We start from the raw sequence: 26019 nt of genomic DNA on the forward strand, positions 1-26019 counted from the left end.
AAATCTTAAAAAAAGAAAAAAATGACAGATTTCAATTATTTTTGGACTGAGACGAACTTATCTTTTAAGTCAGAAATTTCCACAGACTTCCTCAAGTCCCCTCATTTGAGAAAACTGTGACTCAGACACCCTAAGGGAATATGCTCAAAGTCAGCTCAAAGTCAGCTCAAAAGGGCCGAGACCTCGTTCTGGCCTGGGTCTGTGTGACTATGGAATCCACTCTCTGGACCTCCCTAGATTCTAGCTCTGCTGCGAAACCCTGGGTAATGACCAGCACCCCACATCACCAAAGGGAACACACGAGGTCCATCCCTCCCTAGCCTTATTCAGGAAGCACTGTGTCACTCACGTCACACAAGAATCAAGGTACACACGGGGACCGGGGCAGGACAAGGTCCTCTCCTGGCCTCTCCTGGCCACCTCGGCGACGGTGCAGTGGTATTCGGGCACACACCGCACGTGGACTGCCATGTGGAGCAGTCACTTCTAGAAACCCTCGCTGCTGGCTCCAGGCCCGTCCTGTCCACCTCAGTGCTCGCTGTCACTGTCAGCGGCTTCATCTGCTTTCATGTAGCCTTGGCCTCTTGCTCCCGAGCACTCAGCTCCCGCGGGCTTTGGGGCTGCTTTGCTCGGCACTGCCCTGAATGCCTGAGGGCCTGTGAGTCTGGCTGCACTCTGCGTGAACTCCCTTCTCCAGGAAGCGTTGCCTGCGAGCCCCTAGAACCACGGGGACTCCAGAGTGCTGGTTCCCACGGCCGCAACCTCTGCAAGAAACCATTAGCGCCCTCCCGTCCCAGCCCTGGCTGCCAGCCTTGCTTCCTTGTCTATCCTCTGCCTCCACAGAGTATAGCAAGTCCTGTTAACTGCTGCTAAGATCCTTCGAGAACCTCTGCCCTGCTCCAAGTCCATAGCACCTTCTGTCCAGGCTACTCCTGTCTCTGAACTCCCCACCCCTCAGTCTCATCATCCCCATAGCACCAGAATGCTCAGCTTTGGGTCCTGCCACGGTGTTATTCCAACTCTTCCCCATCAGAGGTCCTCCCTGGAATTGAACCTGAGGTTGCATCTTGACTGCAATACCAAGCACGCAGTGGGACCCGACTCAGGCCAGCCTATGTGGTCTCTGTGCACCCAGCGCGTCTGAAAGATGAGGGCAACCTCCAAGCCTCCCCACCTCCCTGCATGGCAGGAGCCAGCGGCACACCCGCCCCGTCCGCCCCAGGCTGCTACTCACACTTGGTGTGCCTGTCACACAGGGCCGACGCCCGCATGTCACACAGCCGGATTGTCCCTTTGCTGCTGCTGTACACAAACGTGTTGCAGTGGTGGGGGTGGAACTCGGCCGCCGTGATCACCTCCGTGAGCTCCTCCATGTTGGCCGGCTTGATGTCCACGATGTCTGGCACGGGCGAGTCAAGGAGGGAACCAGCAGCAGGGGGCCGACACTTGGGGTGGGGCGTGGGTGAGGCTCAGTGACGGCACCACCTGATCTGGGTGTAAGGTGTTAGCATTTACCACGTGTACAGTGGGTCCTTGTGTAACTGTTACCAAAGAGGCAGATTTTATGGGGCTCAGGGATTTTAATAAACTGACCCGGTCACCCACTAGTCAGAGGCAGCATTAGAACTCGGGTCTCTGGACCCCTTATTAGTGTTTTATCCTTTAAGACACAAAGAAGACAACCGTTCATGACCCAGGTTACCTGTCATGCAATCATGACAAATGTGCCAAGTTGCAAAGACTTTTGCTTTCTATTTTATAACAGTGGTTAAGGAATTGGTCCCATTTCAAATCAACAATTCAATATTTGAGTCCTGGTCTGATAAGTGAGATCTGTGTTGGGCTGCCAGTTCTCTTCCATGAGCTCTTAGAGACCTTTTTAATAAAATGTTGATGATAATGATAACAGCTGCTACCATTTATTGAGCACTTACTATTGGTCTTTGTGCAAAGTATATCGTGTACCTTAACTCGTTTAATACTTATGATTTTTTAAAAAGATTTCTTTATTTGGATGGCAGAGTTACAGAAAGAGAAGGACACACACACACACACACACACACACGGAGAGACAGGGAGAGGGAGAGACAGGGAGAGGGAAGGAGAGAGAGAGAGAGAATCTTCTATCCATGGGTTCACTCCCCAAATGGTCACAATGGCCAAGGCTAGACCAGGATAAAGCCAGGAGCCAGGAGCTTCTTCCTGGTCTTCCACATGGGTGCAGGGGCCCAGGGAATTGGGCCATCCTCCACTGCTTTCCCAGATGCATTAGCAGGAAGCTGGATGGAAGTGGAGCAGCTGGTCCACAAACCAGTGCCCATATGGGATGCCGGCACCGCGCGCTGTGGCTGAACCTGCTGTGCCACAGTGCTGGCCCCTAATCCTTATAATTTTTCGGTCAACACTTCTCTTATCCCCATTTTTCAAAGGTGGAAATTGAAGCTTTAAGTATGTAAAATAATTTGCCTCAAGTCACTTGGCTAATGAGTGACAACCCTCACATTTCATCCCGGGTGCAAAATCTATAATTGCTCATGTATGCAAATTTTCTCTCATTTAAGAAATACAAGTTTTAGTCTCCCTAATTTGTGATTTGATGTAGGTCTTGGGTGGGAGCTTAAGTAGCAGAAAGCAGCCGTCCAGTTAAATGGTGGGACAGTTTTAGGTTCCCATGGATTATACTCTTAGTTTTTTCATGGTTTTCTTCCCCTGAGCACTTTCTAATCAAGAATTATCATCCTTCTATTATTTCAGAGCACATCTTATACCGTGGAATGAAATCCAGCCTTCCGTTGACGAAAAGGTGGCTCAACCAACACCTTGTGCAGGCGCCTGGCATGAGTGAAGCACTGAGCTCGTCCTCTTCCCTTCACACCCTAACCCGAGGCGACTGAGGACCCAGCAACTTCCTGCAAGGAGACCCGGCGACGCGGACACTGCTACACAGCAGAGCGACACCACGATCCCCTCCTCCCGGACGTCTCCAGCTGGGAGCCCCTGTCTGACTTCCGCCTCATGTGTGTAGCATCAGGTAATACCTTTCACTTAACCTTTTTTCTCTGTCAAGTTTAAATGGACTCTTTTTTCCTCCACCTATAGCTTCCTTTAAACAGTAATCCCATACCCATAGAGGTATGGCTTTAATGAACTGCATTTTCAGGAATGTATATGAAAATACTTAACAATTAAAATGGAGCTGTAGGTATGTGCCAGGAGTTTATATACAGCACATTAGAAAACAAAGCAATGAATTGGCAAGCCACAACTCCATTCAGACTATCCTACTGGGCTGCCATGGATCAAAGCTGTACGTTTCACTATGTAAGTAGCACAGTCCCCTCTTTATAGAGTTTAAATGAGGTGCCAGTGCACCAGTATTTGAAGCCCCACTAGCAAAGGAGTCATCTGTCCCCAGCTATCACCTATGCTCCTGTGGCAACTGTTGCAGCACGCAATCTGCTACAGCAACAGCTGTGGGTGTGGCGGTGCCTCCTTCCCCTTCAGTTAGGCCTTGCACCTCCTGTAGGGTTCTTTGTAAGATTAACTTGAGACTGAGCTCTCCTGCAATCTCCCCTGCCAAACCCAGGTGCAAATATTACTTGGGTCTTCGGGGCATGTGGGTCCCCTGAATTCACAAAACACTGCCTGTCAGTTTGACTCTGCCAGATCACCAGTGTTCTTGCAGTGAGGGCGTGCTGGGGAGCAAGGGCCAGCGGCACGCAGGGGGCAGCTCCAGGACACAGCTCTCACGTCCTCTCCAGCCACCTGACCCGTGCACTGGGCTTTGTGGCCACAACATGGGGAGGGGAAAGCAGCGGTCAGCGTTCAGCTGCTGGTGGAGTTTATCACCCTCCAGAAAGAGCCGCGTCACCCTGTGGTGCCAGTGAGCACGTTTCTCTTCTCCCGAAATAGGCAAAGAAAATCTGGCGTCAGCTCTCTCAGCCTCCACCGGGATAGCTCTGCAAACAAGCTGAACTGGAAGGGAGCTTTGCTGTGTGGGAGAGGGAGGTGTGACAGCTACAGTTATTTTTTTCTCACCTAAAAATAAAGCCCCAAAGCCAGGATATGTGAAAAACAAAATACCTAAGCAAATCTAAGAAGCCAGGCACAGCCCCCAATCAGCAGGGGCACCGTGACAGAGTTGTGCTCACTGGATGTGCGTGGGGTCCGCTGCTTCCGGGTTTTTCCTTTCTTCCATCCAACCTGGTCCTCCAGGCCTTCCCCGCCCTCCTCCCCAAGTCATCGGCTCTCTTCCCCTTCCAGGTCTGAGTCTCACAACTGCAGTCTTGCTTGGGTTTGACTCAGTGGGCTCTGGGGATAAACGGACTGTACCCTCCTTGTATTTTTACCAGCAATGATAAAGTCAAGAGGAAGGGAGCAGCCACGGCTGATGTTTATCATGGGCCAGGCCTGCCCTGTGCAGTGCACATTGTCTTGTCTCACTGGCCACTCGTCTCAGCCTGCTGAGGTTTTCCAGCAAGCCCATCCTACAGGGCAGGGAGCAGTGACGCAGATCCATGACTCAAGGTCTCAGCACTTGTCAAGCTGGGCTGACACTTGGGCTCAAGTGTGCCCCACTCTGGAGCTTGGCTTCTTCACAACACCACCACCCTGCCTCCCCTGTCGAGTGTGCTCACAAGGCGACTTCCCACTGCAGCCATTCCTGATGTCTCGAAAGGACCTCTGGCTAACTCGAGGGCCACTCTTCTCCTTTCTGTGGGCCTGAGCTGTCTTAATTCACCTGCCAGTTTGGTGGTCCTGTTTTCCACAATCAGAATTTTTATGTCCTATGAAGTGATAGATTCTTTTTTTTGAACCAGAAGTTGAGAAAGAAACATGACAAAGGAATTCTTGGATTGTTATCTGAGGGAGGATTTGCGGAGCTCTAGAAATATTTGCAAGTTAGAACCAGTTGTCAAAAATGTAAAAGCCCAGTGGCTTATGGGGTTGATGGGGTGGCCGTTTCACATCTGCATCCTCTAGAATTCCAGCCTTTTCCTTATAGTCTTCTAAAGGGAGGTACATGCTTTCAGCAATTGCAGGTTCACCCTTCATTTTGGGAAAGAAGGAGAAAGAAGATGAGCAATGCATGGCTGCCTGTATTATCTTGAAGATGGAATGAAGCATTTTGACAGTCAATTTTCTCTTCCATATTTCTTTGTACTCTCTACCCAAATTATTTCCTTGTTATCCCAAAGAACTAACCAGCAAAAGCAAAACATAGCATTGGATTCAAAGCTAATACACAACCCAGACAGCCAACAGATTGTTATTAAATTAACCCTGGGGCTTGACAGATCTGTTCTTTCTGACCCCAACTGCTTTCGGCATTCCTTATTAACGCTGAGCCCAGGAAAATTACCTCCGCTAACAAAAGGGGTTAATCTGGCTCTCTGCTGGGACTCTGGAGGCAGCTCCGTGGACAGGAAGAGCACAGCCGGCTTGGCAGCTGAGCTCTGTGCTTGCAGGGAGAGGGCGGGAAGGTGGGGAAGGTGAGGATGCTGCTGTGCCAGGCAATGGCCCAAGGCAGCCTTTAAAATAATAATTGAAGACACTGGGAGGCCAACCCTTAAGGGATCCACTTCAAACAAACAAGAAGCCAAAGCCATAAATTACATCAGCAGTGTGGAGAGGCAGGATGGTAAGGGATAGCATGGGGCCACTGAAAAGTCAATTTCTTAATCCCAAAATTGGGAAAAAGCTTTCTAATAAAAGATTACAGGGGTCGGCATTGGGCACAGCCCAGCAGTGGGAAAAGCCAGCAGCCCATACGGTTGCTGGTTCAAGTGCCGGCTGTTCCACTTCTGATCCAGCTCCCTGTAGTGGCCTAGGGAAAGCATGGAAGATGGCCCGAGTGTTTGGGCCTTTGTCACTTTCATGGAAGACCCAGATGAAACTCCCAGCTTGGGCCTGGCCCAGTTCTGGCTGTTGCCGCCATCTGGGCGACTGAGCAGATGGGAGAGCTCTGTCTTTTCTTTTCTCTAACTCTGACTTTCCAATCAATCAATCAATCAATCTTCAAAACAAGATAACTGCAACATCATATAAAAGAAGAAGATTGACAATAACCTAGAACATACAGAAATAGGGGTGAGTATTCGGCCTAGTGCTTACACTACCACTAAGGATGCCTCGGTCCTATACAGGAGTGCCCGAGTCTGATTCCTAGTTCTAGCTCTTGACTAATCCTTCCTCCAGTGCTGACCCTGAATAGTGGTGATGGCTCAAGAAACTGGGTTCCATGCACCCTGTGCGGGAGAGCTGGATTGAGTCCCCTCTACCTTGCGGGTGTTTGGGGAATGAAACAGTGGGTGGGAGCACTTCCTCTGTGTTACTCTTTTTCTGTCTCTCAAGTAAAAAACATTAATATACAGAATTAGGGAAGTGATTAAGTCAGTTTTATCTATCTCATTATATGTTTTCAGTGAAATTTTCAGCCCTGTATAAAAGCCACAATATGCAAAATTCTAACTTTATGATCATATTATTTGAAGCTAATACTCTGAAGATGACGAGCTAAAAGGCAGGACATCAGTATACTAGGGATAGTTCCCCCAGAGAGAGTCTCGTCCTTTCCAAAGCTGCATTATTTTAGGATGGAAACAGATTTGAAAAACTTTCTAGAATTACTACTATACTTATTATTTTAGGTGAGGAAAGTTGAGGACAGAAATGCATACAGTTTTCCTATAGTCACATTAAAAAAACACATGGAGGGTCTAGCACTGGAGGGCAGGGGGCCAAGCTAATGCTGTGATGCTGGTATCCCATACTAGAGCATTAGTTCAAGTCTCAGCTACTCCACTTCTGATCCAGCTCCCTGCCAATATGCCTGGGAAGCAGTAGAAGATGGCCCAAGCACTTGGGCTGTTGCCATCCTCACTAGAAACCTGGATAGAGTTCCTGGCTCCTGGCTTTAGGCTGGCCCAGCGCGGCTGCTGCGGCCATTTGGGGAATGAACCAGCAGAGGGAAGATATTTGTCTCTCCCTCTCTGTCTGTTGCTCTGACTTTTAAATAAAATAAACAGGGGCAGGTGCTGTGCCTTAGCGGGTAAAGCCGCCACCTGCAGTGCTGGAATCCCATATGGGTGCTGGTTCGAGTCCCGGCTGCTCCTCTTCCAATCCAGCTCTCTGCTGTGGCCTGGGAAACCAGTGGAGGATGGCCCAAGTCCTTGGGCCCCTGCACCCACATGGGAAGAAGTACCTGGCTCCTGGCTTCAGATCGGCACAGTTCTGGCTGTTGTGGCCATTTGGGGAGTGAACCAAGGGACAAAGATCTTTCTGTCTCTCCCTCTCACTGTCTGTAACTCTACCTCTCAAATAGATAAGTAAAAATCTTTAAAAAAATAAAATACAAATAAATAAATATTTAAAAAATGGGAGAGAGGGAGAGTTGGAGGGAAAGGAAGGGAGAAAATGTAGTTGTATCTTTGCTGTGGGGAGTTTAGATTCTAAACTTGTCAGGTAAGCTACTCTTTTGTAACGGGGGTCCATTTATTCCTTTATTAAATCATGAAATGTTCCCAAAGAATCTACGACCTGCCAGGACTTCTCTCTGGGTATATATTGATCTGTGAGAAAGAGGACCAGAAATCTGCCTAATCCATGGAGCCTCTATGCTAGCAGGGGATGTGGCCAATAACACAGCAAGTGAGTGTAACAGCATACTGGACAGCAATGCTCGATACACAGCAAAGTAAAGCTAGGAAGGGCAAGAGTGTGTGAGTGTGCCTCCCCGACACTGAAGAGACGAAACCAAGAGTTTTGATTTTTCTTACTCTTTTCGTTTCCTTTAGTGACTACTACTAAGTGATATTAAGTTAAAATTATAATGCAAATCCACTATTTATTCAGAAAAACTGATGGTGAGATAAATGGTCATTTTCATTGTTCCAAAATCTCTACAACGAATGTATATTATTAAACAAAACAACAAATGTTTAAAAACTGCAGTTTCTTTGGCTTAGGTCCATCCATGTGAGAGTCACGAGTTCAGGCACCTCACCTCTATGGCTGAGGCTCCGGATACTACCGTGGTGAATATTGTGATTATAACGAAATAGGGGCCAGCAGATTGGGATTCAGCTTTGAGCTAATTTCTGTTTTGCTAATTTCTGTTTTTGAGCTAATTTTTGTTTGAAAATGACTTGGGAAAGTCATTTTCTCTCCATGGAGTCTTTTTTTCTTTTTTGCTTTAGAATGGGCATAATCCTATTACTCTGTCAGCCTCTAAGAATTCTGATCGCTAAACAAAGTAATGGAGAAAAAGTAGTTACTAACTGGTTTTGAAGTGAACTGAAGAAGCCTGCCGTCTGACGGGGCACGGCCTTCTCTAAGGGTGGCGTTCACAGCATTGGCTTTGTGGGCTCTTGAAGGGGACTGTCCTCATATGTTGCTCTCTCATCTCTGCTGATTTTGCTGCTACTGACAAACCCTGCCCCATCCCCACTCCACCCCTGAGTACTGTCTAAGCCACTCAGGGAGAGCCAAGTGGGATCCTGTTCTGCAGGGCTAAGTTTACAGCTGAAGAGAAGAATCTGAGTGTTCCTAGGTGAGGGGCCCGTGTTCAAAAGCAGCTGACTTTGCATATAGCACTGACAGGCTGCCAGTGCTGAGCTGGAAAATCATCCTGTGCTGGCCGCAACACTGAGCACATTAGACTTGGTTCTCTTTTGTGGGATCTGAGTTGCTCTGAGGTATTTTTTTTCTTCCCAGGGTCTGAATTTAATCTTTGAATATCAGCAGTGATTACAAAGCATCTAGATCTCATTAGCTGGAAGGACACGTTGCTTGACGACAGATGTTAGAGATCTCCAAAGAGAACTCCAAGGATGACTCCTCTCTTAAGAGCTTACAGAAAGCCAATGTGCAAATATCCGTGGAGTGTTTGCCAACTGCTAGGCTCAATATGAGGGGACTGACAAAGAGGCACATGGTGCTATGTTAAATATGTATTCAGTCACGAAAGGCTCTGGGGTCATTGAGGGAGCATTTGAAAGCCCCATAACCATAAACTCTCTACTTTTCATGGAAGACACGGCACTTAGAATTGCACCATCAGAGATTGTCCAATTCAAAGGCTAAGTCATTCCATTAAAAGGCATTCCAGACTTCATGTCACCCTCTCTCCCATCCATGCATCCTTAGCATCTTGGTTATATTTCTGGGGGGACACTTACCAAGATTTGAGTAAGCTTAGATAGTGGAATACAGATCTTACTGGAGTTTGTAGTAAGAAAGTCCTAAATTTTAACCAAAATCTGTAACCAGTTACATCATCTTCCATGCCTTTGGACAATAACTGATGTACCCAAAGGGGAGAATATCACTGGAGATGATGGCACTTAATACAGCCTCAAAAATGGTAAAACTCATCCTTGTTCATGTTACATGTCTGTCTCTACCTGTCCTCACACCCACTTTTTAAAAAGTATCTTATTTTTGAAGAGGGAGGGAGGGAGGGAGAGTGAGGAAGAAAGGGGGAGAGAGGGGGGAGGAGGGTGGGGGGGGAGAGAGAGAGATATATATCTTCCATCCAATGGTTCATTCCCCAAGTGACCCAACAGCTAGAACTGGGCCAACCAAACTGGCACTCTCATACAGGATTCTATTCTGGTGTCACAGGCAGAGGCTCCACCCACTGTGCCACAACTCCTGCCTCTCTCACACCCACTTTAACGTTTTTGCATTGCATGAACTTGGTTAGGCTGGACTAGTCTTTAGACTTCCTTTTCTAACGCCTCACATTAGAGTAGGATACCAGCGATCTTGCCTCTGGACAGGTGCAAGAAGCAACCATTTTACAGCATTCACACACCTCTCCCCAGTTATTCAATTAAAGCTCCATCTAGGTGCTGTGTGAAGGGATTTGGCAGATGGTACTAAAGGCCCTGATTGCTGGACATTAAGTCCATCAGAAGGAAGCCTTCTGGATGCACCTGACTTAACCCAGTGGCCAGTGTTTGAAAGGTGGCCCAGGCGTCCCTGAGAGATTCCAGGTGGCTGCTGGGTCTCCATTGCTCTCCCTTCCCCCACAATCTTCCCTCCTGCGCCTGCCAGCCTGGCCAGCCACAGAGCTGCACAGAAACGTAGTTGGAATCAATTACTCTCCCTGTCTTTCTCTATATCCACACCTCTCCTACTGGTTTTGCTTCTCTGACTAAAGTCTGAATGGCACATCCACCCCCACCTTATAAGGGCTCTGACACCAGGGATGGAGTTTTATTCTTTCAGGAATCTCCAGTGTACACCGAAGTTCCCTGTAAATATGTGTGGTTTTTATTTTAATTCATTCATATGATTTAGTAGCCTTCTTTAGGTGTGTCCTTTTTTAAATGTAGAAAACCTACAATAACTCAATAAGCCAAGCTGCCAGGCTGTATCACGTGATTGTTAAGTCTATGGTTTTCCTAGAATACAAGAGGATCTAAGCAAGGTAAGAAGACAAGGGGGCTGGGGGAATGCTCCATGTAATAACCGCTACCACTGATAGAGTCTTCACCCTGGGCCAGATGCCCTACTAGGTACTTCACATGAGTACCTCATTTAACACAATCGCTTCATTAATATTGTAGTCTCCATTACTGATGAGCAAGTGGAGGATTCGAGAGATGCTAAGTAACTTGTCAAGGCTACATAGATATTAGGAGATGAAGCTAAGTTCAAACACAGTGACCCATCAATGAGTCTATATTCTGACTGATGAGGTATGCTGCTCTGTGGAAGCTCAAGAAACCCAAGGGAAGTCTGCATAGTTGAATTCTTGCCCTCTCCCCTGACAACATGAGGTCCAAAGAAATCGCCTGGTGGCAAGAATCACAGTGTCCTAGGGATGGCCTTAGAGATAGAGGGTTTGTATCCAGATAAGCAAGGCACCTGGCCTGGGAAAACTTACCATGGCTGCTTTTAATATTGGAGTAGGAGGCTGCCCTGGCACACATGGGCCAATGTTCTAGATGTGTCATTAGAAGGGATACTCTCATTTTCACTAAATGCCAGTCTGAGACTGACAGGTACATTCAATTCCCTGGCCAGATGAAAGCCACTGAAGCAACAAGGAAAAGAAACTTGTACTAGGCTCCAAAGCTTGCCTGGCAGAACCCCTATGATGAAGAGGAGGGCTGCTGTCCATGGTACTACAGAGTTCCAGAAGCTGAAAGGCAAGAGTTGAGGTTATGAGGTTGGTACATTCATCAGGGTATTAACTCCAAAAAGGCTCCAGCTCAGTTGATAAATGAAGTTACCACACAAGGCTGCTAAGACCAAGGTACAAGAGGAAGTATCCCAGAGAAACTTGTGTCTCACACCCAGGAACCAGACATCTGCAAGGTGTAGTCTCTCTTAACCCTTCCAGCCTTGTTCATACCACGCCACACTTCACTCTCTGGGCTCCACTGACATGGGCCTGCTTAAAGTTCCTTCAGTATGTCATGGTCCCTCCTGCCACAAGACCTTTGAACATGCTGGGCAAGTCTCTGTCTCTCTGCCATGTTAGCTCATATCTCCCTCAGATCTCAACAATTAGTTCCTCAGCAAAGCCACCTTTTATTCCTTAGTTTATTAATGATATTAATGATATTTTTAAGAACATTCAAGAACTTAAAAATACATTCAAGAACTTTTTTTAATAATAAATCTTATCTCATTTTGTAATTATAGGCTCATTCTAAACTCATGATGAATATCCTAAAAGCAGAAAATTTCTTTCTTAATAGTTTTGTATCCCCAGGATTACTGTACTGCCTGGCACAAACAAGGTACTTTAGTAGATTTAGTTGCTGAGGGCTGTGTCTTTACTTTTATTTGTTATGGGTCTATTTCATAGGGCCTATGCTGAATTATGTAAAAACCCAGGACAATTCATTCTTAGTTCTCAGAGAATAATTCAAAGGATCCTAAGTATACCATCATTTCACAACACCTTTTTGTAGCAGTTTTCATTTATTGAAAAGTTAGAGCTGCCTTTTCCCTTAGAAAATTACTAATCTGGGAATGGGCATCATGGTCCTGATATAGTTAACTCATTAAGACTAAACTTGGATCACTTTAAAACTAGAACTTGTTCCACAAGACAGGGTCATACTGGCTATGGATGGAAGGGAGAGAATTCATGGCCAGATCCCACAATGTTTAGGAGTTCATCACTTTGACCTATTGTTAAACACAAGGCTCTGGGCATCAGAGATCCTGCAAAATACCTCCTAACTAGGGTATAACAAGCAACATCATGCAAAGAGTGCCCAGCTGTAGAGCTGAAGGAGGAATCCAGAACTGAGAAGATGACCCAGATAAAGAACTGTGCAGAACAGGATCTACCATTCTAACATTCAACTTTTCTGTTTCTTTGTCCTCTCAGTAATAATCATGATGGTATTAGTCCTTGTTTATTCATCATTTAAATGGCCAGGTATGGCCGTGCACATGTGTGTATGTGTGTAATCCTAACAATCCTCTTTGATAGAGCTCTTTTCTACAGATGATGCAAGAGAAGCTTAGACACATGAAGGAACATGTTAAAGCAGACAGAGCCATAAAGTGGTAGAGCCTGCTGACAACTTTATGCCTGCTAGACCCCAAAGCCCGAGTTCTCAACTATAATGCCAGTGTTACAGTAAGTGCCAGTTCCTGCAAGTCAACACTTTTTCTAACTATAACTTGACCAACACTTGTCTTACTATTAATTATACTTTCACACACTTACTTTGTAATTTAAATGTGTTTTTCAGTATCCATGAAATCACAGGATGTCATGACAGCTGTGTTTTCTGATACTCATTATTATACTTATATAGCCATACCCCCCTCCCCCACGTATCGCCTAAAGCATCTTGCGCCACCCTGGTGGTACCCATACCATGCTTTGGGAAATGTAGTTATGAGACTTTACAGACATGGGTGCTAAACAACATCTTACTTAAGAGATGCCTTGTTGCTTGCATGTTTCTGGAGCTGTTCTGGAAATGGCCAGCTCCTACCCTAGAGGTGGCTACACTTCAGTGATGAGCAGCAAAAGGGTCTCAGTTTGTAGAGGCTGCTCAGTGCTTGGGGCGGTCTGCTTGAAAGGCACCCTCTAGATATTAGTTATCATCACTCTCATGATGGCAATGATTACTTTACATATGGCCGCTTTAAGGGTGAATAGCATGGTCTCATTTGTACACCGGCATCTGGCAGGCTGTCACACATCTGCAGAATAGAACCTCAACTGTGCTATTAATATTTCCCCTCTACATGCTCCCCAAGGCATCTGTCTCCCAAAATGCCTACCCAAAGTTCCCTCCCCCTTGAAGGCCTGCAGGCAAAATTCAGAAAACATGTCACCTACACTGGGGAAAGCAGCAGCTCACAGTGACAGCCAGCTGAGCCTGAGCAGATTTCTGGCTCTTGGAGCAGACACAAAGAGAGAAAGGGAACCACCACCCACACTCATTCTATTAGCAGCTGCACTGCCAGGCGAACTCTGTAGGCAGAGTCTCCCAGGTCCAGATAATATGTTCCATCTGTTCTGTCACCAGCAAAAGCTGCCACACATGGTCCTGATGGTCAGTTCTCAGAGTTTCCAAGCAGACCTCACAGTTGCCACTCCTGGGCAAAGCCTGTCCTCCCTGGAGAGCCTCTGGGGGACCTCTGAGCACTCTCTGTGGTGAAGGCCAACTAGCTGTGTACGAAAAGCAGGACTTTTGTTCTTGGGCCCACAGCTAGACCTCATTTTCCAACCTGCCTCACAATTAGAGGTGGCCGTGTGGGTGAGTTGAAGCCAATGTAACACGTGGTATTTTAGGGTCTGACTCATAGGAACCTCCTGCTGTGGTCCTCTATAGCCACTTCTGCTGTCCTGCTGTAGATAAGCACGGTGACTTGGCCAGCAGCAGCAAGATGGATGAAGCTGTGTCTCTGATTCACTGACTGGATGAGGCTGGCTGCTCGTGGGAATCACGAATCTTGGACTTTACGGGAGAAATAGCCTTTTATATACCTGAGCCACTATGGGGTCTATTTTATATCAGAACATTCAGAGTTTTACTATAACTCTTAAATTTCAGGTTACATTTCCTGATCAACTGTCTATTGGCGAACTCTACTTTGATGACCTACTACTATCTTAAATTTGCTATGTCCAACCAACTTCTTAGATGGCAGTGTCTTGAAAAAAATTATTTACTTATTTGAGAGGCAGGGAGAGGGGAGGGGAGAAGGAGAGTGGGAGGCAAGAAGGGAGGAAATGTAAAGGGGGAAGAGAGAGAGGGAGAGAGAGAGAGAGAATGGGAGAGTAGGAGGGAGAGGGAGAGAGAGGTCTCTCATCTGTTAGTTTACTCCCCAGATGCCCACAACAGCCTGGGCTGGCCAGGCTGAAGCTTGGAACCCAATCTAGGTCTCCGACATGGGTAGCAGAGACCCAGCTACTTGAGCCATCACCTTCTGCTTCCCAAGGTTTCACTTTCAGGAACGTGGACTCAGGAGCAGAGCTGGGACTCCAGCCTAGGCATTTGCACAGGGGATGGCAGGCCTCCCAACCCAGCATCTTAGCTCAGCGTCCATCCCTGGACCTTACTGTGCTTCACACAAGGATACAGAAATTCATCACACAAAGTCCTCACTCCTATAGAATCTACACCCTAATATGGGGATACCCAAAATACACAATTAAAAAGAATTTCATTTCCAACAGTGGTTAAGTACTATGAAGATAACAGGGACAGAGTATTATTGGTGGGACATGGGAGTAAGCGAGAGAAAGTACCTCTGTGAAGGTAACGGTGTATAGAGGTTGTAAGGGTCACATGTCACCGGCCTTGTGAACACTGGGGGCAGAGCAATCCAGAAAGAGGCAATAGTGAAAATAGGGAACAAGGTTTATCTATGAACAGAAAAGTATGTAGTTAACTGAAGTGGAGTGAATTAGCAAAGAGAGATATGCTATGATATTAAAGAGGGAGGCAGGGCCCACAGCGTGTGCAATCTTATAGGCCAGGCTTCATAACTAAGATTTCATTCTCAGTTTGATGGTAAGATGTTGGAGTGTTTTCACCAGGGCAAGAATGATACCTGGATTAAGGTTGAAAGGTCGATATTGGATTTGGGCATATATTGTATTGGAGAGCAAGAAAGGAGATTGGATAGGTTACAGTCACAGGTGACAGACAACAGTGGCTTACACAGTGTAGGCTGCTGAGGGTAGAGAAGGAGATACATGAGTAGATTTGAGATACATTTTCAAGAGGCTTTGCCAGGGCTCATGGACAGATTGGCTTGGGAGCAGGGCAGGCTGGTGAGTGGTGGGGGAGAAATATCAATACTGACTCCCAGGCCAGTTGCCCAGCTGCCTGACTGGTGACACCATGATCTGCTACTGGGAATTACAGCAGTGAACCTGGTTTCTGATGAAATGGGAAACATGATAGGTATTCAAAGAAATTATTCAACTTTTATAATTATTAACTTTTGGGTCAAGACAGTGGGGTGAGAGTTCTTGCCCAAATTCTCTGACAGCAATTTTTGTGAATTCTTTACATTTTAAGCAGTTGATACCAAAACTTACATTATAGGGTTATTCTATCACATCTGCCCTTGGGGGTAGAAACTGTTGAGGAGGCAGGACGGGAGCTTGAGGACTGCTAGTTAGATGCTAGTCACAGGTATGACTGATCTGTGAAACTTCATCAAGCTCTACAGTTATCATATGTGTACTTTTCCATATACATAGTATCCTTCAACAAAGAAGTAAAAATGAACTACTACACTTAAACTTCACAATATAAGTGCTTGGGACTGAATGAATGGCAGCCGTTATTATTTTCACCATTATGATACAACAGAACTATCTCATGTACAGCTATGAACAGTACAGCCCACAAAGATCATCTATGAACATTTTGACAGAGGAAGGAATCCTAAATGAACTCTAGGGTCCTATCTTATTGTTGATAAAATCACATCTAATTTTAATTCATGATCCATACATGTCCCTGCAGGAAGCAACTGGCTCAGAGTTGCAAACCACACCTAGTTGTGGCCCACTGCTGGTAATTCAGCATACGCCAACTGTATTTTAGGATGAAACAGTCTCAGAAGTGCCCATATATTATAAAAGGGGCAAGTTCTCCATAGGTACTGGGTGACACAGTTGTCACTGTTCCTTTCTATTCCATCTGATGCCTCAAGCCCATTCATACCTGAATACTGTCAACTCTAGGCAACCAACTATTGGCCACAAGGAAAGGATACTAAAACTTTGATTGGTTATTTCAAAGTTCCATAGGTTAATCCTTAGGTCATCAGCAGACATGTAGGTTTCATAGTCGCTGTTGACTGATATGGAGTTGATGTGATACGTGTGTGCGTTGGCAAATACTCTTCGTGGGGTGGCCTCCACCATCAAGTCCATGGGTCTCAGCACAGGCACCTGGGATGCAAGAAAAAGAAATCACTTCAGAACCAAAGGAGGAAAAGAACATGCATGTTTATTTCCTTTACTGTCACACACAGAATCATAACCACATTGAAAACGCTCAGTTGCAGGAAGGAGGAGACTGATAAATCGTGTATTGTTGTTCTCTTCCATTCTTCTCCTTTTACCTTTACTCCTATCTCAGAAGATACCACCACTACTTAACTGTGATGGGAATGTCATCTATATAGATTCAGACTTTCCCCTAGACCTCTCTAGGTGATCTCCTCCCAAGGGAAATTTGATTCCACTTGGGTCATTACCCTGAAGAGCCACTGTTTTAGGTGTTTGGGTGTGTGTGTATGTGTGTGGGTGTGTGTACCGAAGTCTACTTCAAAAATGAAGTTAACATTTTAGAAAGCTGGAGTTCAATTGTTTTCTTAATTTACCTTTCATGACTTTTAATCTCATGGCTTTGGAGCTCTAGAGCACATCTGAGCTTTGTCCTCAATCTTTGAAGGCATTTTGGAAAAACTAAAAAAATTTATTCATTTATCTTAAAGAGAGGGGGAGGGGGAGGGGAAAAGGAAGGGGGAGGGGAAGAAAGTGATGGAAGGAGGGAGGGAGGGAGGGAGGGAGGGATGGATGGATGGAGGTCCTTCATTTTCTAGTTCACTCCCCAGGTGGCCCCAGCCGCCAGTGTTGGGCCAGGCCGAAGCCAGGAGTTTCATCTGCATCTCCCACGTGGGTGGCAGAGGCCCAAACACTTGAGTCATCTGCTGCTGCTTCTCCCAGACCACCAGCAGGGAACTGGAGTGAAAACAGAGCAGCTGGGACCTTCGGGTCGACAGTGCCCATATGCGATGCTGCCATCGCAGGTGGTGTGGCTTTAACTGCTATGCTACAGCAATAGCCCTGGAAAACCTTTTTATCACTCAAGCCATTGGTGTAGGATGCCAGTGAAATCCTGCTTGACAGGGGAAAAGCCTGGTGTGTGCTTGGTGTGTTGCAGTATGGCAGAGCCCTCTTGCACATTCAAAACTACCCTGTGTAAATCAAGCAACTTTCTCCTTACCAGCCCATGGATCAAGGAAGAAATTAATAAAGAAATTAAAGTGCAAACCTTAAGTGCAAACCTATGGGATACAACAAAAGTAAAACTAAGAAGAAATTTTATAGCAATCAATGCCTATTTCAAAAAATAACAAAGATCTCAAATAACCAGTCTTTGTACCTTAAGAAACTGAGAAAACAAGAACAAATGAAACCCCAAAGTAGAAGCAAATGATAAAAGTCAGATCAGAAATAAATGAAATCATCTAAAAATACAAAAAAAAATCAATGAAAGAGCTGATTCTTTGGAAAGATAAACAAAACGGAAAAATTCTTGGCTGGAGTAAGTAAAAATGAAAGATTCAAATAAAATAAGAAATGAAAACACCTTGCAGCTGACATCACAGAAATACAGAACACTGTAGGAGGTTGATTTGTAAACAACCATGAGGTAAAAAATTTGATAACCCAGAAGAACTGCACAAATTCTTACACACATACACTTTACCAAGACCGAATCATGCAGATTTAGAATACTTAAGCAGACCAATAACATACAGCAAGACTAAATCAGAAATAAATCTCCCATAAAACCAAAGTCCAGGACCACAGGGCTTCACTTCTGAATTCTATCAAATATTTAAAGAAGAATTAACACCAATATCAATATTATTAAAATGTCCAAACTATCAAAAAGCAAATTACAGATTCAATGCAATCCCTATCAGAATCCCTATGATTTTTTTTATAGAACTAGGAAAAACACTACTAAAATTTTTATGGAACTGCAAGAGACCCCGAATAAGCAAAACAATCTTGAGAAACAAGAACGGAAGATCTTACACTACTTGACTTTAAAATATGTCACAGTTACAGTAATAAAAACAGTATGGTATCATCAAAGAAACAGATCTATAGACCAGTGGAACAGGACAGAGACCCTAGAAGAAAAGCCCCATATCCACAGCTGACTAATCTTTGACAAAGATGTTAAGAATATGCAATGGAAAAAAAGACCATCTTTACAGCAAACGGTGCTGGGAAAATCAGATGTCTCTTTGTCATTTCGTGTCTCACCCTTATAAAGATCACCTCACAATAGATTAATGATCTAAATGCAAGACCTGAAACTTTGAAACTATAAGTGGAAAACATAGAAGAAACGATTCAAGACATTGAAATGAAGAAAAAGAAAAAGATGGACCCGGTGTTGTGGCACAGTGGATTAAGCTGCAAACTTCAAAGCTGGCATCCCACAGGGTGCTAGCTCATACACAGGCATGTCCATTTCTGATCCAGCTACCTGCTAATGTGCCTGGGCAAGCAACGGAAGATGGCCCAAGTGCTTGGGCTCCTTCTACCCACATGGGTGACCTGGGTGGAGGTGCAGGCTTCAGCATTGGCGTGCTCCAGCCCTGGAGTGAACCAATGTACAGAAGATCTCTTTCTCTCTAACCCTCCCCCCTTCTCTCTGTAACTTTGACTTCCAAATAAATAAAATAGATCTTAAAAAAAAAAAAAAGACACTGAAGCAGGCAAGGAATTTTTGGATCAGACTCCACACAACACAGGGAACAAAGAAAAAAATAGCCCAGTGGTATTTCATCTAAATAAAATCCTCTGCACAGCAAATGGAACAATCAACTGAATGAAGAGACAAGTTAGAAGATGCGAAAATACACTGACAAGTTATACAGCTGTCAAGGGATTAGTGACCAGAATGTATAAGGAACTGAAACAATTCAGTAGCAAAAACAACCAACCAAAAAAAACAAAGCACCAGAAAAAAAAGCAAAAAAAAAAAACAAACCCTAATAATCCAATTACAAGTAGACAGTAGACCTAAACAGCCATTGCTCAAGGCTTCCATAGGACAGACAACAGGTACATGAAAAAAGTTCTCAACATCATTGATCATTAGGATAATGGAAATCAAAACCACAATGAGACAGTGCCTCACTTGAGTCAGATCAACAATAACCAACAACATAAAAGTAACGCATACTAACAGGGACCCGGAGCAAAAGGAACTCTGGGAGAAATGTAAGTGAGTTATTGTGGAAAACAATATGGCAGTTCCTGAAAAAAAAATTAAAAATAGAGCGACCATATGATTTAGCAGTTCTACTCTATCCAAGGCAAAGGCAATCACTCTGTGGAAGAAGCCTCTGGACGCCCATGCTGACTGTAGCACTGTTCTCAACAGCCAAAAAGGGGCAACAGTGTGAAGTGTCCACCAACTGATGCAGGATGAGTAAAATGTGGTTCATAACTGCACAGCAGGATACTGTTCAGCCATCGAAGGATGACATCTTGTATGGATGGAACTGGAGGCCAATATGTGAAGGGAAATAGGCCAACCACAGAAAGACGAGTGTCATTCATGTGGAATCTAAAAATTCTATCATAGAAGTGTAAAGTATAATGGTAGCTACCAGAGCTAAGGGAGAGTGGAGGGGAGGGAGGCGAGGGGAAAGGCTGATTTCCAGGTACTAAGTGACAGCTACATAGGAGTAAGAGGTTGTGGTGTTGTAGTTTATAGCAGCTAATTATAGACAATGAAAATGTGAATTATAGACAATTATACGTGAATTACAGACAATGAAATGTGTATTTCTCTATTAAAACAGAACTCCAAACTGTCCCAAGTATGCACATTTATTAGATGGTCCCCGTGCCGAAATATAAGGTGCTCAGTAAGGATTTGTTGATAGAGTAAGTGAGAGTATGTAAGCAAATGCATTCTCTCTGGCAGATTAGAGAATCAGGCAGTTAAAATGTTTCCCAGGGCTGGCGCTGTGGTATAGTGGGTAAAGCATCTGCCTACAGTGCTGGCATCCCATATGGGCACCAGTTCGAGTCCCAGTTGCTCCACTTCCAATCCAGCTTTCTGCTATGACCTGGGAAAGCAGTAGAAAATGGCCAAAATGCTTTGGCCCCTGCACCCACGTGGGAGACCTGGAAGAAGCTCCTGGCTCCTGGTTTGGGATCAGAGCAGCTCTGGCCATTTGCAGCCATCTGAGGAGCGAACCAGCGGATGGAAGACCCCTCTCTGCGAGCGAACCAGCGGGTGGAAGACCCCTCTCTGCCTCTTCCTCTCTGTAATTCTGTCTTCAAATAAATAGATAAAACTTAAAAAACATTGTTTCACACACATGGATGTCTCTTTGGAAAATATGAACACTAAAGCATCGTTCTTCTGATTTTGACTTTTATTTCTGGGTGAACTGAAAATGAGTGAGAACACGAATGTTGACAGGCAGACTGACACCGCCCAGCACAGGTGCGCTTCAGACACACAGCAATGGGGACACAAAAGCACCCCAAGCCATTTCCTTTGCAGGGAAATCATCTCTCATTGCTGAGCCCTGGGCTGGCTGGACACCAGGTGGGGGATTAAGACTTGAACTTCTGGATTCTATTCAACCCAGCGGCAAGAACAAAGGTGTTGTTTTGTGAAATGCAGTCACCTCCACAGTCTAACCTTTCAGAAAACACAACTCTTCCAGCTCAGTCTTGAGGGAGTTTTTGAATTAAATGAACAATCTGGAGGAAACACAGAGTTCTAGACAGATGTGATGCTGGGTAGCCCAGAGCCCAGACCTAAGAAGAGTTGGGACCCTCTGTGTAGGAGGAAAGAGAAGGGAAGGGAAAGGGGCAGCCACAATGGCTCCTCACGTGGGTTCTGGGGCTGAGGGCTGGGGTGGGAAGGACTGGGAAGGCGGGGCTCTGAGCACAGGTTCACAGGTAACTGTAGGCCCTGAGACCCCAGGCAGCTCCTCTGCTTGGCTGGGCGCTGGCCACTCTCTGAAACCAGCGATTTTGAAATGGTTTGTGCTCCAGTTCACCCTCCCACCTACCCTTCCCAGCTGCATTTACTGCTCCCTGTACTAAGCCCTGGGAAGCTCAACTGGCCAAAGGACCTCCCATCACATAGCTGATCTAGGTAGGGGAGACAGACGTGAATTTCTGTCGTTCCACAGTTAAGTGGGTCACGTGCCTCAAAGGAGGGGATTTAAGCCGGTCAGGAAATCTGGAGAGGCTTTCCTGTGTGCGAGTGGGCTGGGCTGGGCTGAGCAGCACGAGGGGTCGGCAGGGGGAGGGGAGACTGCTCCAGCCAGAGAGACGGCAAGGTGAGAGGCGAGGGCAGTGTAGTTAAGATCCAGCCAGAGATGAGGTACTCAAGTTCAGGTAAAAGTGGAATAGGACGATAAAGCATTTCAGTGAAAAAAATTAAAATCCATGCACAGTTCTTTCATGATACACATTTTCCATGAGCTTTTTGGAAGACTCTTGTATGCATGCATTGCAAAATATTTGCACCAAAATAAGCTGCTCTTTTATTTCTATTTTCCCAAATGTTCTGAAGTTTCTGTGTAGTGATAGGAAATATACAGGGAGAGGAGGTGGCTATGCAGGTAGGAGGCAAACCCCTTAAGAAAGAGTTCAGCGCCACCCCAAGAGAAATTCTAAAAAGTAGAAAGATTTGCCATGATTGTTTTTGACTGTTTTGATCAGATGACTCCAGATGTAGAGAACAAGGTAGAGGACTATTCATAGAATTCTTTAGGCTGATACACTATTAAACACCAATTGAAGGTATGCCTGAGCTACGGCTTGGTGATGGGTGATGCAAGAGGGTGGATTTAGCTTCGCAGTTAAGCTACTGCTTGGGATGCTCCATTCTTGATCAGAGTACCTGGGTGCAAGTGCCAGTCCTGCTCCTAAATCCAGCTTCCCGCTAATGTGCACTCTGGTGACAGCACTTGGCGGCACGGCTCTGGTAGTTAGGCCTCTGTCAGTCATGTGTGAAGTCTGGATTGAATTCATATTGCCTGGCTTTGACCCAGTCCAGTCTTGGCCATTGCATGCAATAGGGGAGCGAACCAGTGAATTTGAGTTCTCTCAGTCTGTTTCCTTACATCTTGCAAATAATAAAATTATTTTAAGCCATTGTAATCCATAAACTGTACTATGGAAATTTATATTTACTAAATAAAAGTTAAAAAAAAAAGAAAGCAAGCCAGGGTGTGTGTGTGTGTGTGTGTGTGTGTGTGAGAGAGAGAGAGAGAGAGAGAGAGAGACAGAAAGAAGGAAGGGAGGGAGGAAGGGAGATCTTCCATCCGTAGGTTCACTTCCAGATGCTCCCAAAAGCCCAGTTTGGCTTGGAGCCTGGAACTCAATCCTGGATGACAGGGACCCAAGTGCTCGAGCCATGCCCTGCTATCTCCCAGGGTGCGCATTAGCAAGAAGCTGGATTGGAAGCTTCATTTGTTTGCCCAAAATAAAGTTAAAAAAGAAAAAAGGCTTGGGGCTGACACTGTGGTGTGGAAAGTTAAGCCTCCACCTGCAGCGCCAGCATCCAGTATGGGCACTGGTTCGATGCCCAACTATTCCACTTCCGACCCAACTCCCTGCTAATGCACCTGAGAAAGCAGCAGCGGACACTTGGGTCCCTACACCCACGTAGAGACTGGGAAGAAGCTCCTGCCTTTGGCCTGGCCCATCCCTGGCTGTTGTGGCCATTCAGTGAGTGAACTAGTGGACAGAAGATCCCTGTCTCTGTTTTCCTCTGTGTAACTAATTTTCAAATACACAAAGAAATATTTTAAAAAAGCAGAGTTTGTGATATATAAAAAAGTATCTTTGCCTTTTGGAACATTACCCTGAAATCTGTAGTGGGCATTTACTCTGTAACAACATACTCTGTAAGCATCCTTCGTGCATAATCTCAAAGAATTCTCCAAGCACTCTGTGAAATAGGCACCAGTACAAAGTACTATCGCAAAAGCAGCAAACCCAGGCACAGAGAGGTGAAGCCACTGGTCTAAGGTTGCCCAGCTATAGGGGCCATAGCTGGGATTTGAGTCCCAGGTCCACATGACTGCAAAGCTAGTGGTCACTCCACAGTGCCACACCACACCGAAATATCCCACAGGGCAGGCAGTGATGAGTGCCAAATGACATATGTCAATTGGTGGGAGAATTCATGGAACAAACAGTATTACTGCTAATATTAACAGTGGGAGTCATATCACAGGTTGGTGCTGTGGTTAAGGACCCTCAATTAGGTGTTACAGGTGTTTGAACAGGACACCTATCCTGTGTGCTCCCCTCCCTGGAGCTTTTGAGGGCTACACCTGCTTTTCCCCCCACCCCAGGAGCTATCAGAGCTCAAAGCAGGCCCCCACCAGGGCCTTTCAGAAAATACAAACTTCAGGACTCTCATGGTTCCTCCTAAGTGCTGTCCAGGGCATCCTTCACTACTGCGTGTTGTCTGCAGGGAGTTCCTGAGGCTGGGGCAATGTGAAGGCAGTGTGGCAGCCAGGATCAAGGGGCATGACCAAGAGGGAGCTGCCCACCCAAGCTCCAGCCTGATGTGATGGGCCGTGTGCTGACTGAGGCCGGCAAGTGCCTTTGTGGCCATCGTGGGCTGCCTGGTGGTGTCTGGGGAGGCAACCAGGAGGGCGTGGTGAACGTTGCTCACTGTGTCCCAGCATCCCCACGTTCAGGGAAAGGCTTGCCTGCTGCTGCCCAGTGATTCTCCTCCCAAGAAGAAAGAGGGAAGTTGGCAGTTCAGGCAGGACAGGACGGACCCATTAGGAGATGCTGGTGGGACTGTGTTTGTCACCTGCCCTGGACACATCGTCCTTCCAGGGTCACGCAGGGAGATGAGCTGGAACCTACTGCCTGAGCTGGGTCCCCAGGTGATGGCTGGAGCTTCCTCTGCAACACATTCCTGGGGGCTTCCCAGGCTGGTGCCAGGCACTGGGGTTACAGCCCCCTCCTCTATGGCCAGGGCATCACCTTCGCAGCCCCCTTCGGAGCCAACTTGCAGGGGAGATTTTGTTTGCCTGGTTTACAGGGGAGGCACCTGCAGGTGACACATCCTGTGCATGGTCCCCCTAACCCAGGTGACTGGGCGCCTGAAGTGAGCACCGTCAGCCATGGCTGTAAATCAAACAACAAAGCTCAGACAGGAACCTGCCCTCCGTGCAAGGCAATCTGGGGCAGGCGTCAGTCATCTCACGTGGCTCAGCCTCACTTTGGGAAGATTCTGGGCTGTACAGAAGGGACACTGGATCAGGGAAAGAAAAGTGTTCCAGGGGTTTGGAAGGGTCCTTGGATCCTCTTCCTGGGCCATCATCTGTGTGTGTGTGTGTGTAGGGTACACAATGGGAGGCCATGGTGGCCAAGCCCCTATGGAGTGTTCAGTTCTTGTGTGTACACACATAGGAAGAAAACTTGCGTTAGACACAGGGGTAGCGAGGACAAAGTGTGCCATTTGATGTGAGTCTTAGAAGGATTCGACATCTGAAGAGAGACCTAAACGAAGAGAGGCCTGGGGCCATGTGGTTTTCTGAGGCAGGGGGAACCTCATGGGTAAAGGCCCTGAGGTTGCAGTGTGCTGAGAGCGCAGGGGGAACGGCCAGGATCTGCTGCGGCTAGGAAGGAGTGAGAAGGAGACAGGAAGAGATGTTGGGTCAGCAGTCAACTGGGGACAGAGCTCAGATTTTCTCATGAAGATGAGGGACGCTCAGGCTACCCAGCACTGCCTTCTCTTTGTGTTGAGAAATTCCCTCGTTCTTGCACTCTCTGGGCACCCCCCCAACCCCCGTTCCTTCTGTCCCTTTTGTCTCCCCCCACCTCCCCAGCTTCTTTCTATCTTCCCGACTAACCAAACCAGTGTTGCTGTGATGGGGCTTATTTGGCAGCCTCACCTGCAATCCTTCATCATCTTCCCCAGCTCCTCACTGGAGGCTGGCAGCCCCCAGGGCCCCACTTCGACACACAATGAAAGCTGAGCAAAGCCCTGAAAAACAGGAAGCACCTGAGGCCCCCACTTTAAAAGACAACTGTGTCAACACACAGCAGGGAGAGGCTGCAGGGGAGGACTCCCTGCACCTTGTGAGTGGACTTTTCACAGAGGACAAACAGCAGCTGTGTTTACCATGGCAACCTCCAGCACCCTGGCGAGTTGACAGAGTCAAGGCCGACTGAGAGAGAGCTGACCGGCTGGAGGCAAGGAACAGAGGGAAAATGAAGTTGTGGAGAAGAGAAGGAGAGGGGGATAGGGAGGAAGAGGGGAATGGGGAGGGCAAGGGGGAGGGAGAGGCAAAGGGAGAGGGAAAGAAAGATGGAGGGAGATGGAGAAGAAGGGAGGGACAGGGAGAAGGGAGGGACAGGGAGGAGGGGAAGAGGGAAGAAGAGGGGGAGGAGGGGGAGGAGAGGGAGGAGAGGGAGGAGGAGAGGAGGGGGAGGGAGGGAGAGGGGGAGATTCACCTCTGGAAGGTTGAGAATGAATTTTAGCCATTCAGTAACCCTAGGTCAAATTTCATTGAGTTTATTAGACGAATCTTAGAATGCTCTTGCAATCAACATGATCAACACTATGGGGCCTTTTAAACAAAATTGCTATCCATTTAAATCCATGCTTGTTCCACATCTCCTTGGTGGAGTTCAACTGCGAATCACTGGGATTACTTTCTATTTAGACGGACAGGCTCTGTTAAGGGTCAATGGTGTTCCATGTCGTCAACTAGGAAGTACATACAGAAATGTTCTCCACACGCGTGGCC

At 46.5% G+C, this 26019-nt stretch overlaps 1 protein-coding gene across 9 annotated transcripts in view; it reads right to left on the reverse strand.

The window, feature by feature from the left end:
- Positions 1-26019, reverse strand: part of PPP2R2B (protein phosphatase 2 regulatory subunit Bbeta) — a 490171-nt gene that overhangs the window by 42393 nt on the left and 421759 nt on the right. For all 9 annotated transcript variants that reach the window (XM_051843263.3, XM_051843261.3, XM_051843260.3 and 6 more), the window contains 2 exon segments: positions 16225-16402; positions 1235-1399 (listed from right to left, as the gene is read on the reverse strand). In XM_051843263.3, coding sequence (XP_051699223.1) covers positions 1235-1399; positions 16225-16402 — 343 coding nt within the window.

Source organism: Oryctolagus cuniculus, chromosome 6 (assembly GCF_051225735.1).
Source record: "Oryctolagus cuniculus isolate XC-2025 breed Fujian yellow rabbit chromosome 6, ASM5122573v1, whole genome shotgun sequence".
Lineage (NCBI taxonomy): Eukaryota > Metazoa > Chordata > Mammalia > Lagomorpha > Leporidae > Oryctolagus > Oryctolagus cuniculus.